Source organism: Diospyros lotus, chromosome 12 (assembly GCF_014633365.1).
Source record: "Diospyros lotus cultivar Yz01 chromosome 12, ASM1463336v1, whole genome shotgun sequence".
NCBI lineage: Eukaryota > Viridiplantae > Streptophyta > Magnoliopsida > Ericales > Ebenaceae > Diospyros > Diospyros lotus.
In genome coordinates this window covers 29,307,036-29,322,465 of record NC_068349.1, presented here as the reverse complement: position 1 = coordinate 29,322,465, position 15,430 = coordinate 29,307,036, and the positions used below count along the sequence as shown (strand labels likewise).

At 39.2% G+C, this 15,430-nt stretch overlaps 1 protein-coding gene and 1 non-coding gene across 2 annotated transcripts; one reads left to right on the top strand and one right to left on the bottom strand.

Moving 5' to 3' along the window:
* The first annotated feature begins 2,884 nt into the window (after window positions 1-2,884).
* LOC127787753 (small nucleolar RNA R71) lies at window positions 2,885-2,991 on the top strand. Its single transcript, XR_008020218.1, has one exon. It is a non-coding gene; the product is annotated as a small nucleolar RNA R71 (small nucleolar RNA).
* A 2,868-nt stretch (window positions 2,992-5,859) lies between these two features.
* On the bottom strand, window positions 5,860-12,107 carry LOC127787602 (uncharacterized). The gene is made up of 2 exons (XM_052315665.1): window positions 11,976-12,107; window positions 5,860-6,192 (listed from the first exon to the last, which is right to left on the bottom strand). The coding sequence occupies exons 1-2, from the start codon at window positions 12,105-12,107 to the stop codon at window positions 5,860-5,862; spliced, it is 465 nt and encodes a 154-aa protein (XP_052171625.1).
* Between the last annotated feature and the right edge of the window lie 3,323 nt (window positions 12,108-15,430).

The following is a 15,430-nucleotide window of genomic DNA, read 5'->3' as shown; positions in this document are numbered from 1 at the left end:
CTTTTACTAGAAGATTAGTTAAAAGCTTGGCAATTTTAGAGAAGTCCTTAATAAATCTCCTGAAAAACCTGCATGTCCCAAAAAACCTCTAACTTCTTTTACGGATTTAGGAAGATGAAGTTTTTCAATTAATTCAATTTTAGCTCGATCCACTTCAATGCCTTTAGATGACACTTTGTGGCCCAAAACAATCCCTTCTCTAACCATAAAGTGACACTTTTCCCAATTAAGAACAAGGTTAGATTCCTCACATCTTTTGAGCACCAAAGACAAATTATGCAAGCATGCATCAAATGAAGATCCAAAAACAGAGAAATCATCCGTAAAAATTTCTATAAAATCATTAATGAAGTCTGAAAAGAGAGAGATCATGCACCTTTGAAATGTTGCAAGAGCATTACACAAACCAAAGGGCATTCTCCTAAATGCAAATGTTCCATATGGGCATGTAAAAGTAGTTTTCTCTTGGTCTTCAGGAGCAATAGAAATTTGGTGAGAACCAGAATAACCATCGAGAAAACAATAAAATTCTTGACCCTGCAAGTTTTTCAATCATTTGATCAATGAGGGGGAGGGGAAGGTGATATTTTCTAGTAACATCATTTAATTTCCTATAATCAATACACACCCTCCATCTCGTTACTATTCTTGTGGGAAATAATTCATTATTTCATTTTCACCACAGTAATCCCACCCTTTTTAGGCACAACTTGCACGGGACTTACCCAAGAAGAATCAGAGATAGGAAAGATAATACCTGAATCAAGCCATTTTATCACCTCTTTCTTTACTACCTCTTGCATATTAGGATTTAGCCTCATTTGGGGTTGCACCATAGGCTTGAATCTTTCTTCTATCAAAATTTTGTGCATGCAAATTGATGGACTTATTCCATGAATATCAGCAATGCTCCATCGAAATGCCTTTTTGTGCTCCATAAGCACCCTCATCAACTTTTCTTCCTCAAGACCTATCAAAGAAGAAGAAATAATCACAGGTAAGGTAGATGAATCCCCCAAATAAACATATTTTAAATGAGAAGGAAGAGTTTTAAGTTCAAGAATAGGAGGCTTCTCAATTGATGGTCTAGCTTTCGAAGAAGAGGAAGATGAAACATCCAAATGTTGCAATTTGTCTCTTTTGGATGGATTGAATTTTTGCTTTTCTCCCAAATAGCCCACAGCCTCCTTGTGTTGTTCATCTAAAATTTGATCCTTCACATCAAGAGAGTTAGCAATGCAATTTTCTATGGGGTCATCTAACCTAAATGCTTGAAATTTCCTATCCACCAAATCATCAATGCAATCTATCCTTAAGACTTCATTTTCATTTCCATTTGAATGTTTCATAGCCTTAAACACATCAAACACAACTTCTTCATCATTAATTCTAAGGCTAAGTTTTCCTTGTTGGACATCAATTAAAGCTCTTCCAGTGGCGACAAAAGGTCTCCTTAAAATTAGGGGCATATCATGATCCTCTTCCATGTCTAGAACAATAAAGTCAATAGGAAAAATAAATTTATCTACTTTTACCGAAACATCCTCCACTACTCCCATTGGATATTTGATACTTCTATTAGCCAACTAAAGAGAAATAGTGGTGGGTGTTGGTTCTTTTAATCCAAGTTTCCTAAAAACAGAAAAAGGGCATCAAATTAATACTTGCACCGAGGTCACATAAAGCCTTATCAAAATTAATTCCACCAATAGTGCAAGGAATAGAAAAGCTCCCTAGATCCTTAAGTTTTGGAGGCAATTTATTTTGTAGAATTGTAGAGCATTCTTCATTAAGTTTCACCATCTCAAATTCCTCCACCTTTCTTTTATTTGCAATTATGTCTTTAAAAAATTTGGCATAACTTGGCATCTGGGATATAGCATCAAGAAGAGCGATGTTAATATGCAATTTTTTAAACACCTCTAAAAATTTAGCAAATTGTTTATCCAAGTTAGCCTTCAGAAATATTTTAGGAAAAGGAAGAGGCAGTTTGTAAGATTTTAAATTAAGTGAAGGAGAACTTCCCTTTTTCTCCGTTGATAACTCACGATCCACTTCTTTAGCTTTAAGCTCTTGGCTTTCTTCCTCTTTTGAATACTCTTCATCTTTTTCTTTACTTTCCAATTCTTTTCCACTTCACAAAGTGATGGCTTTTACATGCTCCCTTGGATTCTTCTTAGTATTGCTAGGCAAGCTTCCTTGTGGTCTTTCTGAAATTGCTTGGGCAAGTTGTCCAATTTGAGTTTCAATGCTTTGCATTCTTGACTCTGTACTATTGATAAATTTTGCCATCATATCTTCCAAATTTGGCTTCTTCTCTTGTGGAATTTGATGTTGTTGTTTTTGAAAGCCGGGTGGCACTTTTTGTTGATTATTACTCTAAGAAAGATTAGGATGACTCCTCCATCCTAGATTGTAAGTGTTGGAGTAGGGATTAAAATTTGACTTGTTGCCACCATAAGAAATAAAATTAGCTTGTTCAGAAGAACCAGAAGAAAAAGGATTTCCTACTTGACAATCTACACTAGCATATCCCCCTCGCCCACAAAGCTCGGAAGAAAGAAAATGGGAAGAAGAAGAAGAAGAAGAAGAAGAAGAAGAAGAAAACATTCATAGCTAAAACCCCCAAATTACCCAAATTCTTATTTAATTCCGCATTTGAACAGATAAAGCAGTGATAGAATCAACATTATAAATTCCAACTCCCTTTTTATTTGCTCTCTCATTGTCCCATTGATAACTGTTGGCTGACATCTCCTCCAAAAGTTCATATGCTTCCTTGGGAATTTTCCTCACAAGGGTACCACCTGCAGTTGCATCTAACATCGAATGAGAAGATTGATTAATGCCACTATAAAAAGTTTGCACTTGCATCCAAACAGGTAGACCATGGTGATGACATTTCCTAAGCATTTCTTTAAATCTCTCCCACGACTCATATAAGGATTCATTCCCAAATTGTGAAAAAGTTGTTATATCATTCCTTAATTTAGCCGTTTTAGTAGGTGGAAAATATTTAGATAAAAACTTTTGTGCCAAATCATTCCATGTAGTAATAGAACCTGCTGGAAGAGAATTAAGCCATTCTTTTGCTCTATCTTTGAAGGAAAAGGGAAACAACCTAAGTCGAACTGCATCCTCACTGACTCCATTATGCCTAAAAGTATCACATATTTCAAGAAAATTAGCAATATGAGAGTTAGGATCATCATTAGGGCCAGAAAATTGTACACTAATCTGGATCATTTGAATAATTGCAGGCTTGATCTCGAAGTTGTTTGCTTGCACATTGGGCCTCCTAATGATTAATGTAGTGCCATCCAGAGTAGGTGTAGCATATGAGCTCAATGTCCTTGGATTAGTTTGGGTTGTGATCAGTGCTGTCGAACACCGATAGATTAGATGAATAATGATTTTGATTTGCAGCAAGGGTGCAACCCAAAGTCGTCTCCCAACGAACCTCAAACGGATTTGTCAAAACAAGACTAAACGGGGGGGGGGGGGATTTGGTGAAAAATAGAAAACAAAATAAACACGAAGACAGTAAACCGAGATGCAACCAGTTGCAACCTTTCCTCCCTACCCGGTTATCATCATCCATCATATAAAGAACCTATTTATCTTTAATCCCCAGATCTAACAAAATATGCTTGACAATCGCCGAAGACTAAATCGAATCAAATATAAAAATCACAGAAGATCTTCTTGATCAATATACAAGTTTCAATTTCTTTTAGCACACAGATCTAAAACCGACATGAACAATCGCCCACTAAGTTTATGTTGTTTCTTGCAAACCAATACCCCAATCGAGCCTATTAGTCAAATCTGCCCAAGCATCATGCATGCATTCGTACGATCGCATAAAATACATACACACTTGAGAAGAAGAAAAGAAACAAAACCATAAGATTAAAGATGAAAACAGATATACAAAAACGTCCAAAGATTCAAACTAGATAAGGAGTATGGCATGCAACCGGTTACAAAATCCTTAGCCTTCCATCTTGACAAGAACAATGGAGAAAAGGAAAATTGGCTACTGTTCACGTGAGAAAAGAATCTCCCCAAAATCGGCCACTTAATGTGCTTAAATAGAGCTTAGGGAGGAAACCCTAGGTTACCGCCACTTCACAGCCGATTTTGAATAGGATAACGTGCGTTCTGGGCTTCGGCCCCTCATAAAAATTGTGCATCAGGAAGAGTAGATGAATTTGGGCTTTTAAATCACTTGATTTGGACATCATAAGCTCAAGTTATGGCCTTTTAAAGATTCCATGTTTGTGTAGAATTCTAATCCAATTAGGATTTGGCCCAGCTTTTCGGCTCTAACTTGAAGCAATATTTGGAGGCCCAAACGAACTCGGATTTGGACAAATCATACCATTCTGGAAAGCCCAAGAAGTCCTATACAATATCTCTGAAGACATCATTCACGTTCTGGGATTATAACTTGGCCAAACATTTGAAAGAATCACAGAAGGTCAAATCTGTCAGCTTCTTTGTCTCCAATCTCCTTGTTTCCCTTCTTGCCATCAAAATTTCTCATGACCCAGGAAGCCCTAATCTGTCCAAAATAAGATAAAATAGTGTGAAGCCCAATTCCTATAAATTAAAATAAAACAAAACCAAGATGAATAAAATGATACAACTAACGTGCAAAAAGACTAAATATGAGGGCTGAAATAATATGAAAATATGCGCTCTATCAAATTCCCCCACACTTAGACTTTTGCACTCCTGGGAAAAACACTAGACACTAACACTCAATAACAAAAAGGGATGTGAAGAATGCAAAATGAGAGGCACGACAAGTTTTATAGGAATTCAACACTCAAAGATCATCTTTCTTACACTTCCCAGACAAACAAGTAGCATGGCAATTTTACTTGGCAAGACGAGTCAAAATAAGCAGACCCTCATAGAATAAGAATATGCTCTCAAGTTCCTCAAATGCTATGCCTCACTCCACTCAATCACAATTTCACTACCAGATATGCTCATCTTCTAAATCTCCACTCTCAATGCTTTTTGCATGCAAATCAAAAGGACTTTTATTCATGGCTCTGAAAAGGATAGGAAGATAACAATGAAAAGTAAAGTAAACCTTAGGAAGAAAACATTCAAGACAACCCAAGATCAATGAAGAACTATTAAGCAAGCAGAAAATAGACACAATTTTTTTTTTTTTTTTGAAAGGTGGGTGCGTTCTACGCTCCATCCTAACCTTTGTGAGTGCGTTTTACGCTCCATCTCACCTTGGCGAGTGCGTTTTACGCTCCATATCACCTTGGCCTTTGGCCTTTCTATCTATTTTTCTTTTTGATTCCAAAGGACTTGCTTAATATGTTGCCATAATCAAGGGATGCAATGAATGTTCTTCAACCTAAAGAAGGGGAAAGAATTTTTTTTTTTTTTTTTGAGAAGATCGCGAGTAAAATGAAAGAATGCCTTAATCATCTTTTCACATGCACGAGCACTGATAGCTTCAATAAAGATTCAAAACAAGCTCTGGAGTGATACCCATAATTAGTGAATGCATGCACATCATAAGAAAGAACATCCATGAGCATAAATATCCTCACAAAGACTACCTCAATCAACCCACCAAGCCAAACTCATTGCCAATTTAGTTGAGAGCCCAAAAAGATAAGATCAACTTTCTAATTATGCCAAATTCTTTCAAACTCAATTTGCCCCATTTTGTCAAAAATCTTTTTTTTTTGAAGATAAACTTCTATTCTAAAACTCCCCCCCCCCCCACACTCAAACATTACATTGTCCTCAATGTAAGCATGCAGCAAGAATCAGGTATAGGACAAGTAAGAAAAGTAAGGAAAGAGAAACAGCCTGGTGGTATCAAGTCGGAGGAAGGTCCAAGAGAGATAGCTCCTCCACTGTGTGTTCTGTAAAGCCCTCGTAGAAATGTTTAAGCCTCTGCCCATTAATTGTGAATTTCTTTGTAGTCGACCCGTCCATGATCTCAACTACACCATAGGGAGAAACATGAGTAACCACAAAAGGACCAACCCATCTAGAACGCAACTTACCAGGCATCAGCTTTAGGCGTGAATTGTAGAGGAGGACTTTATTGCCAACGTTGAACTCCTTCTTGGCAATCAATTTGTCGTGCGTAACTTTGGTCTTTTCCTTGTAGATCCTGGAGTTCTCATATGCCTCTAACCTCAATTCCTCAAGTCATGCATTAAGTATCAACAAGAACAAAAACAAAACAAAACACACAAGGAAAAATCACATAAACACACCAAGAAAACACAAAGTGGCTCAAAAAATGGTCTAAACGTTGGAATTTGGCCAAAAAACACTCTCCTCACTGCATAGCAGTGAGTATTTATCCTCACACCCCCATTCCTTTGGACACCAAAAATTAGGGCATTCCAAGATAGTCGATGGCAGTGAACAGTGCTGTTTATGGCAAAAAAAAAAAACAGAAAACAAGCAAACCGAAAAGAAAAACACAAAGAATGAACAAAGAAAACACAAAGAATCAACAAAGAAACAAAAGAAAAGAGAAACCAACGAGCAAGACACAAAGAAGCAACAAAAGAAAGCAACAAAGAATGAAAGAGGATTAAAAAGAAAAAGAAAGACAGAAAACAAATCTTGTTATGGCAGAAAAGATTGACGGTTCCCCGGCAACGACGCTAAAATCTGATCGGTGCTGTCGAACACCGATAGATTAGATGAATAATGATTTTGATTTGCAGCAAGGGTGCAACCCAAAGTCGTCTCCCAACGAACCTCAAACGGATCTGTGAAAACAAGACTAAACCGGGGGGGGGGGGGATTTGGTGAAAAATAGAAAACAAAATAAACACGAAGACAGTAAATCGAGATGCAACCAGTTGCAACCTTTCCTCCCTATCCGGTTATCATCATCCATCATATAAAGAACCTATTTATCTTTAATCCCCAGATCTAACAAAATATGCTTGACAATCACCGAAGACTAAATCGAAACAAATATAAAAATCACAGAAGATCTTCTTGATCAATATACAAGTTTCAATTTCTTTTAGCACACAGATCTAAAATCGACATGAACAATCGCCCACTAAGTTTATGTTGTTTCTTGCAAACCAATACCCCAATCGAGCCTATTAGTCAAATCTGCCCAAGCATCATGCATGCATTCGTACGATCGCATAAAATACATACACACTTGAGAAGAAGAAAAGAAACAAAACCATAAGATTAAAGATGAAAATAGATATACAAAAACGTCCAAAGATTCAAACCAGATAAGGAGTATGGCATGCAATCGGTTACAAAATCCTTAGCCTTCCATCTTGACAAGAACAATGGAGAAAAGGAAAATTGGCTACTGTTCACGTGAGAAAAGAATCTCCCCAAAATCGGCCACTTAATGTGCTTAAATAGAGCTTAGGGAGGAAACCCTAGGTTACCGCCACTTCACAGCCTATTTCGAATAGGATAACGTGCGTTTTGGGCTTCAGCCCCTTCATAAAAATTGTGCATCAGGAAGATTAGATAAATTTAGGCTTTTAAATCACTTGATTTGGACATCATAAGCTCAAGTTATGGCCTTTTAAAGATTCCATGTTTGTGCAGAATTCTAATCCAATTAGGATCTGGCCCAGCTTTTCGGCCCTAACTTGAAGCAATATTTGGAGGCTCAAACGAACTCGGATTTGGACAAATTATACCATTCTGGAAAGTCCAAGAAGTCCTCTACAATATCTCTGAAGACATCATTCACGTTCTGGGATTATAAGTTGGCCAAACATTTGAAAGAATCACAGAAGGTCAAATCTGTCAACTTCTTTCTCTCCAATCTCCTTGTTTCCCTTCTTGCCATCAAAATTTCTCATGACCTAGGAAGCCCTAATCTGTCCAAAATAAGATAAAATAGTGTGAAGCCCAATTCCTATAAAATAAAATAAAACAAAATCAAGATGAATAAAATGATACAATTAACGTGCAAAAAGACTAAATATGAGGGCTAAATAATATGAAAATATGCGCTCTATCAGGTTGCTTGTTCTTGCTCTATCTTGTTCTTTTTCTCCTTTCGTTTTTTCAGAGTTTTTTCAATTTCCTGATCAAGGGGTATCAATTCTCCACCACTAGTCTGTGTCATGCACCATGAAACCGACTAAGAAAAAGAAAAACAAATTAAAAATTAAAATTAAATTTCTAAAAGATGAAAAAAAAAAATAAAAAAAATTAAAATTGCAAATCCTAAAAGAAAACAAAAAGATGTCCAATCTAAGGCTAAATTATATAGTTTTGATATGCAATAAACTACTCCCCGACAACGGCGCCAAAAACTTGATGTGTGATTTATGCACAATTCATTATGGCAAGTGTACCCTAGTCAAATATGCATATAGTGAGGAAAAGAGTGTCGATCCCACGAGGACTAGATCACAATACCAAAATAATTTTAATTAACCTAAGTTGAACTAATTAATAATCAAATCAATAAAAAGAAAAATAAATGGAAAACTGGATTCTTTGTGAGGAAAATTAATTAATGGGTGCACTAGGGTTTAGATTTCATTTAATTTGGGTTATGCAATTATTTATTCAATTCAATTCAAAATCAAAAATACCCTTACAGTATTTTATAATTATTTGCATGTGATGGTGGATTTCTCTTAATTAATTAATAAGCTTTCTCAAGTCATATTAATCTTTTATTACTTTATTTCACTGTCAGATTTCTGAGCAAATATCAACGAAATAAATAATCATTAAGTTCTTTAAAAACCTCTAATCTCGGAAGGGGATTTGACTCACTAAGCTTCCTTGATTCCCACACAAGAGCTAATCATCTTTCGATCTCATAGTCAAGCATGTGATTTATATTGCCTATGGATCTAATTATAACAATCCTTTAGTCAGTCCTGCATAAATCATTAAATCATTAAAATGTGACCAATCTTTTAAAGCATTAAACACAAAAATATAAAATCATCATGCAAATAATAATCGGGTTTTGAATCAAACTAAACAAATAATCACATAATCCCAGAATTAAAATCCATCCAAATCCTAGCTAAAATAATTTAGCTTAACATTATTAACATAAAAATAAAAACTGAAAGCTTAATAAAAGAGAAGAGAAGCTCCTTGTCCAGATCTAAAATAGATCTGGATTGCACAAATTTGAATCCGTTGCTTACTGTTATTGCGTGCTTGTGTGCCTTCCAATTTCTCTGTTTGTGTAACGCCCCGCTCCCACTTACGGGTGTTACTCATGAACAATTACCCGAATTGTCCACCTGCCCGATCTTTGGTGAATGGTGGACCATGTTTTAAGACAAAATGCCCTAGGTGAGAACTAGAGTCATCCTTCCTTTCCCTCAACCTCAGGATTCCCTAGCAGAATTGGGCTTCAACCACACCGCATTTGGTTACAAAGAAAACTCATGAAGATGCCCAACCGCCATTTTCTCAATTATTTAAATTCTTTTTCCGACCAAGAATTTTACCGGGCTCCATAAAAATCACCATTTAAATCAATCCATTGATTGATTACCAATTTAGGAGGAAAAACTCATAATTTTCAATTTTCCAAAATTTCGGCATTATTCTCCAAAATGCCCGAAAAATCCCAATAATTTGAAAATTTCTCCGGGGCTCAAAATCAATTAAGAAATGCCCCAATTTCTCCCCCAAATCCAAATTTTTAAAATAATTTCGGCCAGCGGGGCTTGCTGGTGCGCCCGAGGCCTTCGCGGGGCCCCGCGGTGCACCCGTTGCATGGGCTGCACGCCCGCGCGCTGCCCTGCGCCCCTGTACGGCCCAGCGCCTGCTGCCCCCGCTGTGGCCCCTCGCGGGCCACACGCGAGCCCCGGCTGCACCCGGCTGCTGCCACTTCGCTTTCCCTTTTTTTTTTTCCTTGGGTCCTTCTAACCCAAAAATTTCCAGATTTTTCCTTCCAAAATTTAGCACCCCAAAGCATCACATTTTCAACAAAAACCATCTCATTTAACCCCTTTGATGCTTCCTACAACTCATGCCAATGAGAAATTTACATCCTTACTTAGGCCTCTTCAAGCCATAAGCCAATATCTCATTTTAAAATAAAATCAAACATTCCCAAGATATGAAATACACACATGATCTTAGGCTTTAACAAGCCATTAACAACCAAATACATTACAAGGCATGAACTAATTACAACAACATAGGCCTTTCATATGCTACACACTATTCTTGGATCTTCTTTCCATGCTTCCACATGCTATTCCACCATTACCTTTACTTTACCATGCTTTGACAACCTACATGTGAGGGTAAAAACCCCATGAGCTATTAAGCTCAATAAGGGTGCAATGCCAAATAAATATGAATATAACAAGATTATATGATGCCAAATGCATGCAAGTGTGGCTAGGTTTCTTTGCCCTCACAACCCTCCAAGGTTAGAGGCATCAACCCACCATTTCAACCATGTTCCAAACTAACCTATGGCCATAAGTCTCATGAACATAAAAGAACATGTCAAATGCAACATATACAGTTATGAAACATACTTACAACCCATTGCAAGGCCACCCTCTCATGGGGCCATCCCTTACCTCTTCTTGAATCTTTAAATCTTTATTTCAAGAGAGCTTCTATATTCATTTTCTCCCATCTAAGATGGCATCCCAAAAGAAACTTACTTTACATTCAAGCATACTTAAAATAAAGAGAAGAAGGAACAAAGCTTACCTTAAATCCCTTACTTCTTTTTCTTCACTTTTCTTCCATGAGAGACTTCCTTATTTCTCTTTCTTTCTTCCTTTCTTCATTTCTTTCTCCAATGGCCAAAGGAAGACAAGTCTTCCACACTTGCCATTTTATACTAGTTTTCCATATTTCAAGAATAAATCCTAGCCATTGGATTTATTTGGTGAGAATAAATCCTCACCCTCCAAACTAACACAATCCATGGCATTAAGTCTTGCTTAAAATCTACCATTGGATCTTTTCTCACTTTACAAGACAAAATCTTAGCCATCCAAAGGAAGCACAATCCATGTGCTTTGCTAGGTTTTAATCCTAGCCTTTGATTTAATTTGGAGATTAAATCTCCACCTTCCAATCATCTCTCTTTAAAATCTCTCCACCCATTTGGCAATCCATGCCAACTTCTAAGATTTAATGGTGGCCCTTTGATCACTTTCCAAATCCAAGAATTAATCTCATCCCTTGAATTTTTATTTCTTTCCCATTTAAATTAATGAGACTATTTTCATATCCATCACATTTGAGAGACATAAATACTTTCTTATGTATTTAAATAAATCTTATATTTTTCAAGGCATTAATGGTGACCATTTACTATTTTCTTTTGGATTTTCTTTAATCCACATAATCATGCCTCTTATTAAATGCTTGAAATACCAATTAACATTTCTTTTGCATTTAATTAAATCACCCCATTTATACTTGAACCACAAAATGCTAAGTATCACAACAAGACACTAACCTTGGCTTCCAAGTTTAATCTCATCCATCCATGTGGCATTACCACATTAATTCACCAATTTAGGAAAAACATAATTATTTTATCAAATAATAGAAAATCCACCATTTTCCCAATATTTCATAATTAAATTCCTTTATGGAATTAAATTCCAAAATTCCCAAAATACCCTTTGTGAATTTATTAATCCCATATATCTCCACATAAATACAAAATTGGGACTTTATTCACTTACACACCTAATTCCACATAGGAATTATTTTTAATTTATCAAAATACCCTTTATTGGAGTTCTCTATCCAAATTACCAAAATACCCTTCTCATGGGCACTCTCAATCTCAAGGATGCATCACTTTCTCAAGAGTATTTTTGAAAGTTTTCTTACTTCCTTTCCTATTCTCTTAACACCAGTTACATCGGGTGTTACAGTTCGCCACTTCAGTTCTCCAATCTCAAATCTGTGCACCACTTTTCTTCTTTTTCCTTCTTATGCCTTTGAGATGTCTTCACCGTGCGCCGCCCCAAGCCTCCAATATCTTCTTTGTGTGCCTCCCAATTTCCAATCTCTGCCTCCAATATCTTCTTTGTGTGCCTCCCAATTTCCAATCTCTTCTCTGTGCGCCTCCAACCCTCCAATTCCATGTTCCAATCCTTTATATGTTATAATATATATATATATATGCGATAGAGCCCTAGCCCAAGCCTTCAATTCATGCCACTGCCAATTAATATATATATATAATAGTTATCTTACTATAATATTATATATATAAATAATATAAGATAAAATATATATATAAATATTATAATTTAATATATAATATAATATAATATAATATATAAAATAATATATAATCTTTAATATACTATTAAATATAATACTGTTGTTGCCAAAATACAACAATCTATTTTTAATTGGGGAGAGACACAAGAGTCTTGGGAGTCGTGCCTTTACTGATGAGAATCTTGATGAGTAACTGGATCTGGTAGATCTGGTGGGCTGATGATCAGGTGGCCTAAGATGAACGAGTGACCTGAGGCTGACGAGTGGCCTCGGATTAACGAGTGACCTGAGGATGATGAGTGGCCTCGGATGACGAGTGACCTGAGGGCGAGGAGTGGCTGTGACCGAGTGACCTGAGGGCGACGAGTGGCCGTGACCGAGTGACCTGAGGACGACGAGTGGCCTTGGTGACCAATTAGCCTAGATGACCGAGTGGCCTTGGTGACCGATTGGCCTAGATGACCGAGTGACCTGAGGATGGCGAGTGGCCATGACCGAGTGACCTCAGGGCGACGAGTGGCCGTGATCGAGTGACCTGAGGGCGATGAGTGGCCTTGATGACGAGTGCCCTTGATGATCGAGTGCCCTTGGTGACCGAGTGGCCTACAAAACGAGAGCACCGTTAGGACGCGGGTGGGGGTCCCCGCGCAAACCCTCCGATGCTTAAGTCAGAATCTCGAGAGAATATGAGAAAAGTATACTTTGATTACTCAAAATTGCGTACCTCGGAATGAAGGTGGGTCTCATATTTATAGTGGAGGAGAGAGAGAGGCCTCGTGGTTTTCTCGGCGAAAATCTCGCGGCCCATTACGGAAATTTCGCAATGCTGATCGTCTGGCGAGAGGGGGGATTCGGCTGGATTGTCAATCTTGAATGGTCACTCGGTCATGCTGAGTGACCTCCACTCGGTTAGGCCGAGTTTGGGGAGGGATCACTCTGTATGACCGAGTGACCCTCTCCACTCGGTCATGCCGAGTGGGCCCCCACTCGTTTGGGCCGAGTGGTCTGAGCCACTCGGTTGTGCCGAGTGGTCTTAGCCACTCGGCCCAACCGAGTGGTCTCAGCCACTCGACCGACCGAGTGGTCTTTACCACTCGGTTGTGCCGAGTGGTCTTTAGCCACTCGGCTCGGCCGAGCGGGTCTTCCTTGGCTCTTGACTTTGATTTATCTCCTATTGGGGCCCACACTTGATCATAGATCCATTTCGCCCTCCCGGGTACATCAATTGCTCCCTACTTTTTTAGCCAAGGAGTCGGGTAAAAGAGCATACGATCCCGGGAAAAATTGGTGCTGCTTTTACCGCATTTTGCTTATCTCTCGGGAGATCATTTTTGTGCATTTGCTCTTCATTTTCTGTATTTGCTCCACACCTTTCGACTTTTTTGCCTTTTGAGCTCCTATAAATAGGGCTTCCACTCTTCATTTAATTCTCACAAGGATCAGCCGAGGTGCTCCAAAACTCAAATTCTCTCAGGTCTCGGTGCATTTTCTGGGCCACATCTTCATTTTCAGCATTTGGGGGAGCTCCCACTAGGCCACTCGGTCATGACCGAGTGGCAATGACGTGCGACTAGTGCCACTCGGTCATGACCGAGTGGTCCTGGTGCCCCGACGCCCTTTAAACGGCTTGAAATGCTTATCTCGGCCTTCGGTTGCTCCTTCTTTGCCTTGTACTGATTGTCTTTGTGTTTATGTGTAGGTACTTTGCTCGTTGTGATCGTCCGCTTTTCCTAACGTAACAAGGTAACGACTTTGAACCTTTTAACATGTCGAGGAGAAGACCGACATCACCCTTTGACCCCACGCATATTCCTACCACTTCGATCTCCCGACTTCGATATGGGGCCTTTGAGCAAGTTTATGATGCCACGCCTTCTGGATTTATGGTGAGGTACCCTCGCCTCGATGAGCCGGACCCCTCTCGGGTAGACGAGGGCTCCCTTGGTCTTCACTTTGCTTCATTTGAGGTGGGACTCCGCTTTCCTCTTCCGCCCTTTGCCATGGCGTGGTTGTGTCACTACAAGATCGTTCCCGCTTAACTTCATCCTAATGGTTGGGCTCAAATGGCCGGCTTCTCTATACTTTGTCGTCTGAGGGACGTCGTCCCTTCCTTGAAACTCTTCAGTTGCTTCTATCGATTGCGAAAAGCCAACAAGGATTGTGCCCTTTACACTCTCCAGAAGGTGTCAGGTTTAGAGCTGTTCATCGCTCTTCCAAACAAGATTAATCGATTTGAAGAACGGTGGGTAGTGATAGAGCCTCCACCTAATTGGGATGCTCCTTTATACTGGAACCATCAAGACGCCAGCCAAGGGTTTCCTCCCTACAAGGAAGTTCGGGGCGTGTATCGTCATCTAGTAGAAATGTTAACGGCGCAGGGCCCCGTCGAGTTGAGGAGCCTCCTGACTTTGGAGAATTTCAGAATCGCGGGTTGGGGGGTTGTGATACCAACTGTTCCTCCTCACTCTTCCACACTATCCAACGAAGAAATGGAAGGAGTCAAGGAGGAAGAGATGGAAATGCCTGGATCATCTTCCCTTCCTCCTTTTAATCCTCAGGAGGAAAACACTCATGGGGGTAGAATATCTTTCGCCATTATCTTTCTTTTTCCCATTGTCGCATTATTTCTCCATGCTAAATGTTTTGTATTAATTTTTACAGAAATGGCTAGATTGGGTAGACTAATGGAGTTGCGTAGACGCCATCGCGAGGAGGAGGCACATGCTGCGATAGCGGCCAGGGTTTCTACGCATGGAGCTGAGGGATCTACAAGCTCCCGCCCTCCTCGATCGAGTATACCTGCCGGCTTTTCTCCCACTGGGGTGGAAAGGCATCGTCGTCCAAGAAGTGACCACTCTAGTGCTGAAGCTCCTACTCATATGGAAAGTCCATCAATTCCTCTTTCTCATGAAGAGGCCGCAGACATCCCCTCTCTTGCTCCCAATTCTCAAGGGGGGCGAAGCTCGTCCTCTCAGTTTGTTGGTGACATGGCACGGGTGAAAGAAGAATGTCGGCATCCTGTAGTTCCAAATAAGAAGGATCGTCGCCGTCTTGAAGGCGAGAAAGCGTTGAGGCCCCCTCCTATACTTCCTATTCCAGGAAATGTGAGACATACCATGATTCTTGGAGACGGCACAAAACTTAGTGGTCGAGACTTTGAAGTTTCCCCAAGGGTATTAGA

Bases quoted from the DNA above. Each gene is read 5' to 3' on its own strand.
- LOC127787602 (XM_052315665.1), bottom strand. From the start codon at position 12,107: ATGGAATTGGAGGGTTGGAGGCGCACAGAGAAGAGATTGGAAATTGGG. The intron at 6,193-11,975 runs GTGAAGACATCT...GCATGACTTGAG, and splicing joins GAGGCTTGGGGCGGCGCACG to GAATTGAGGTTAGAGGCATA.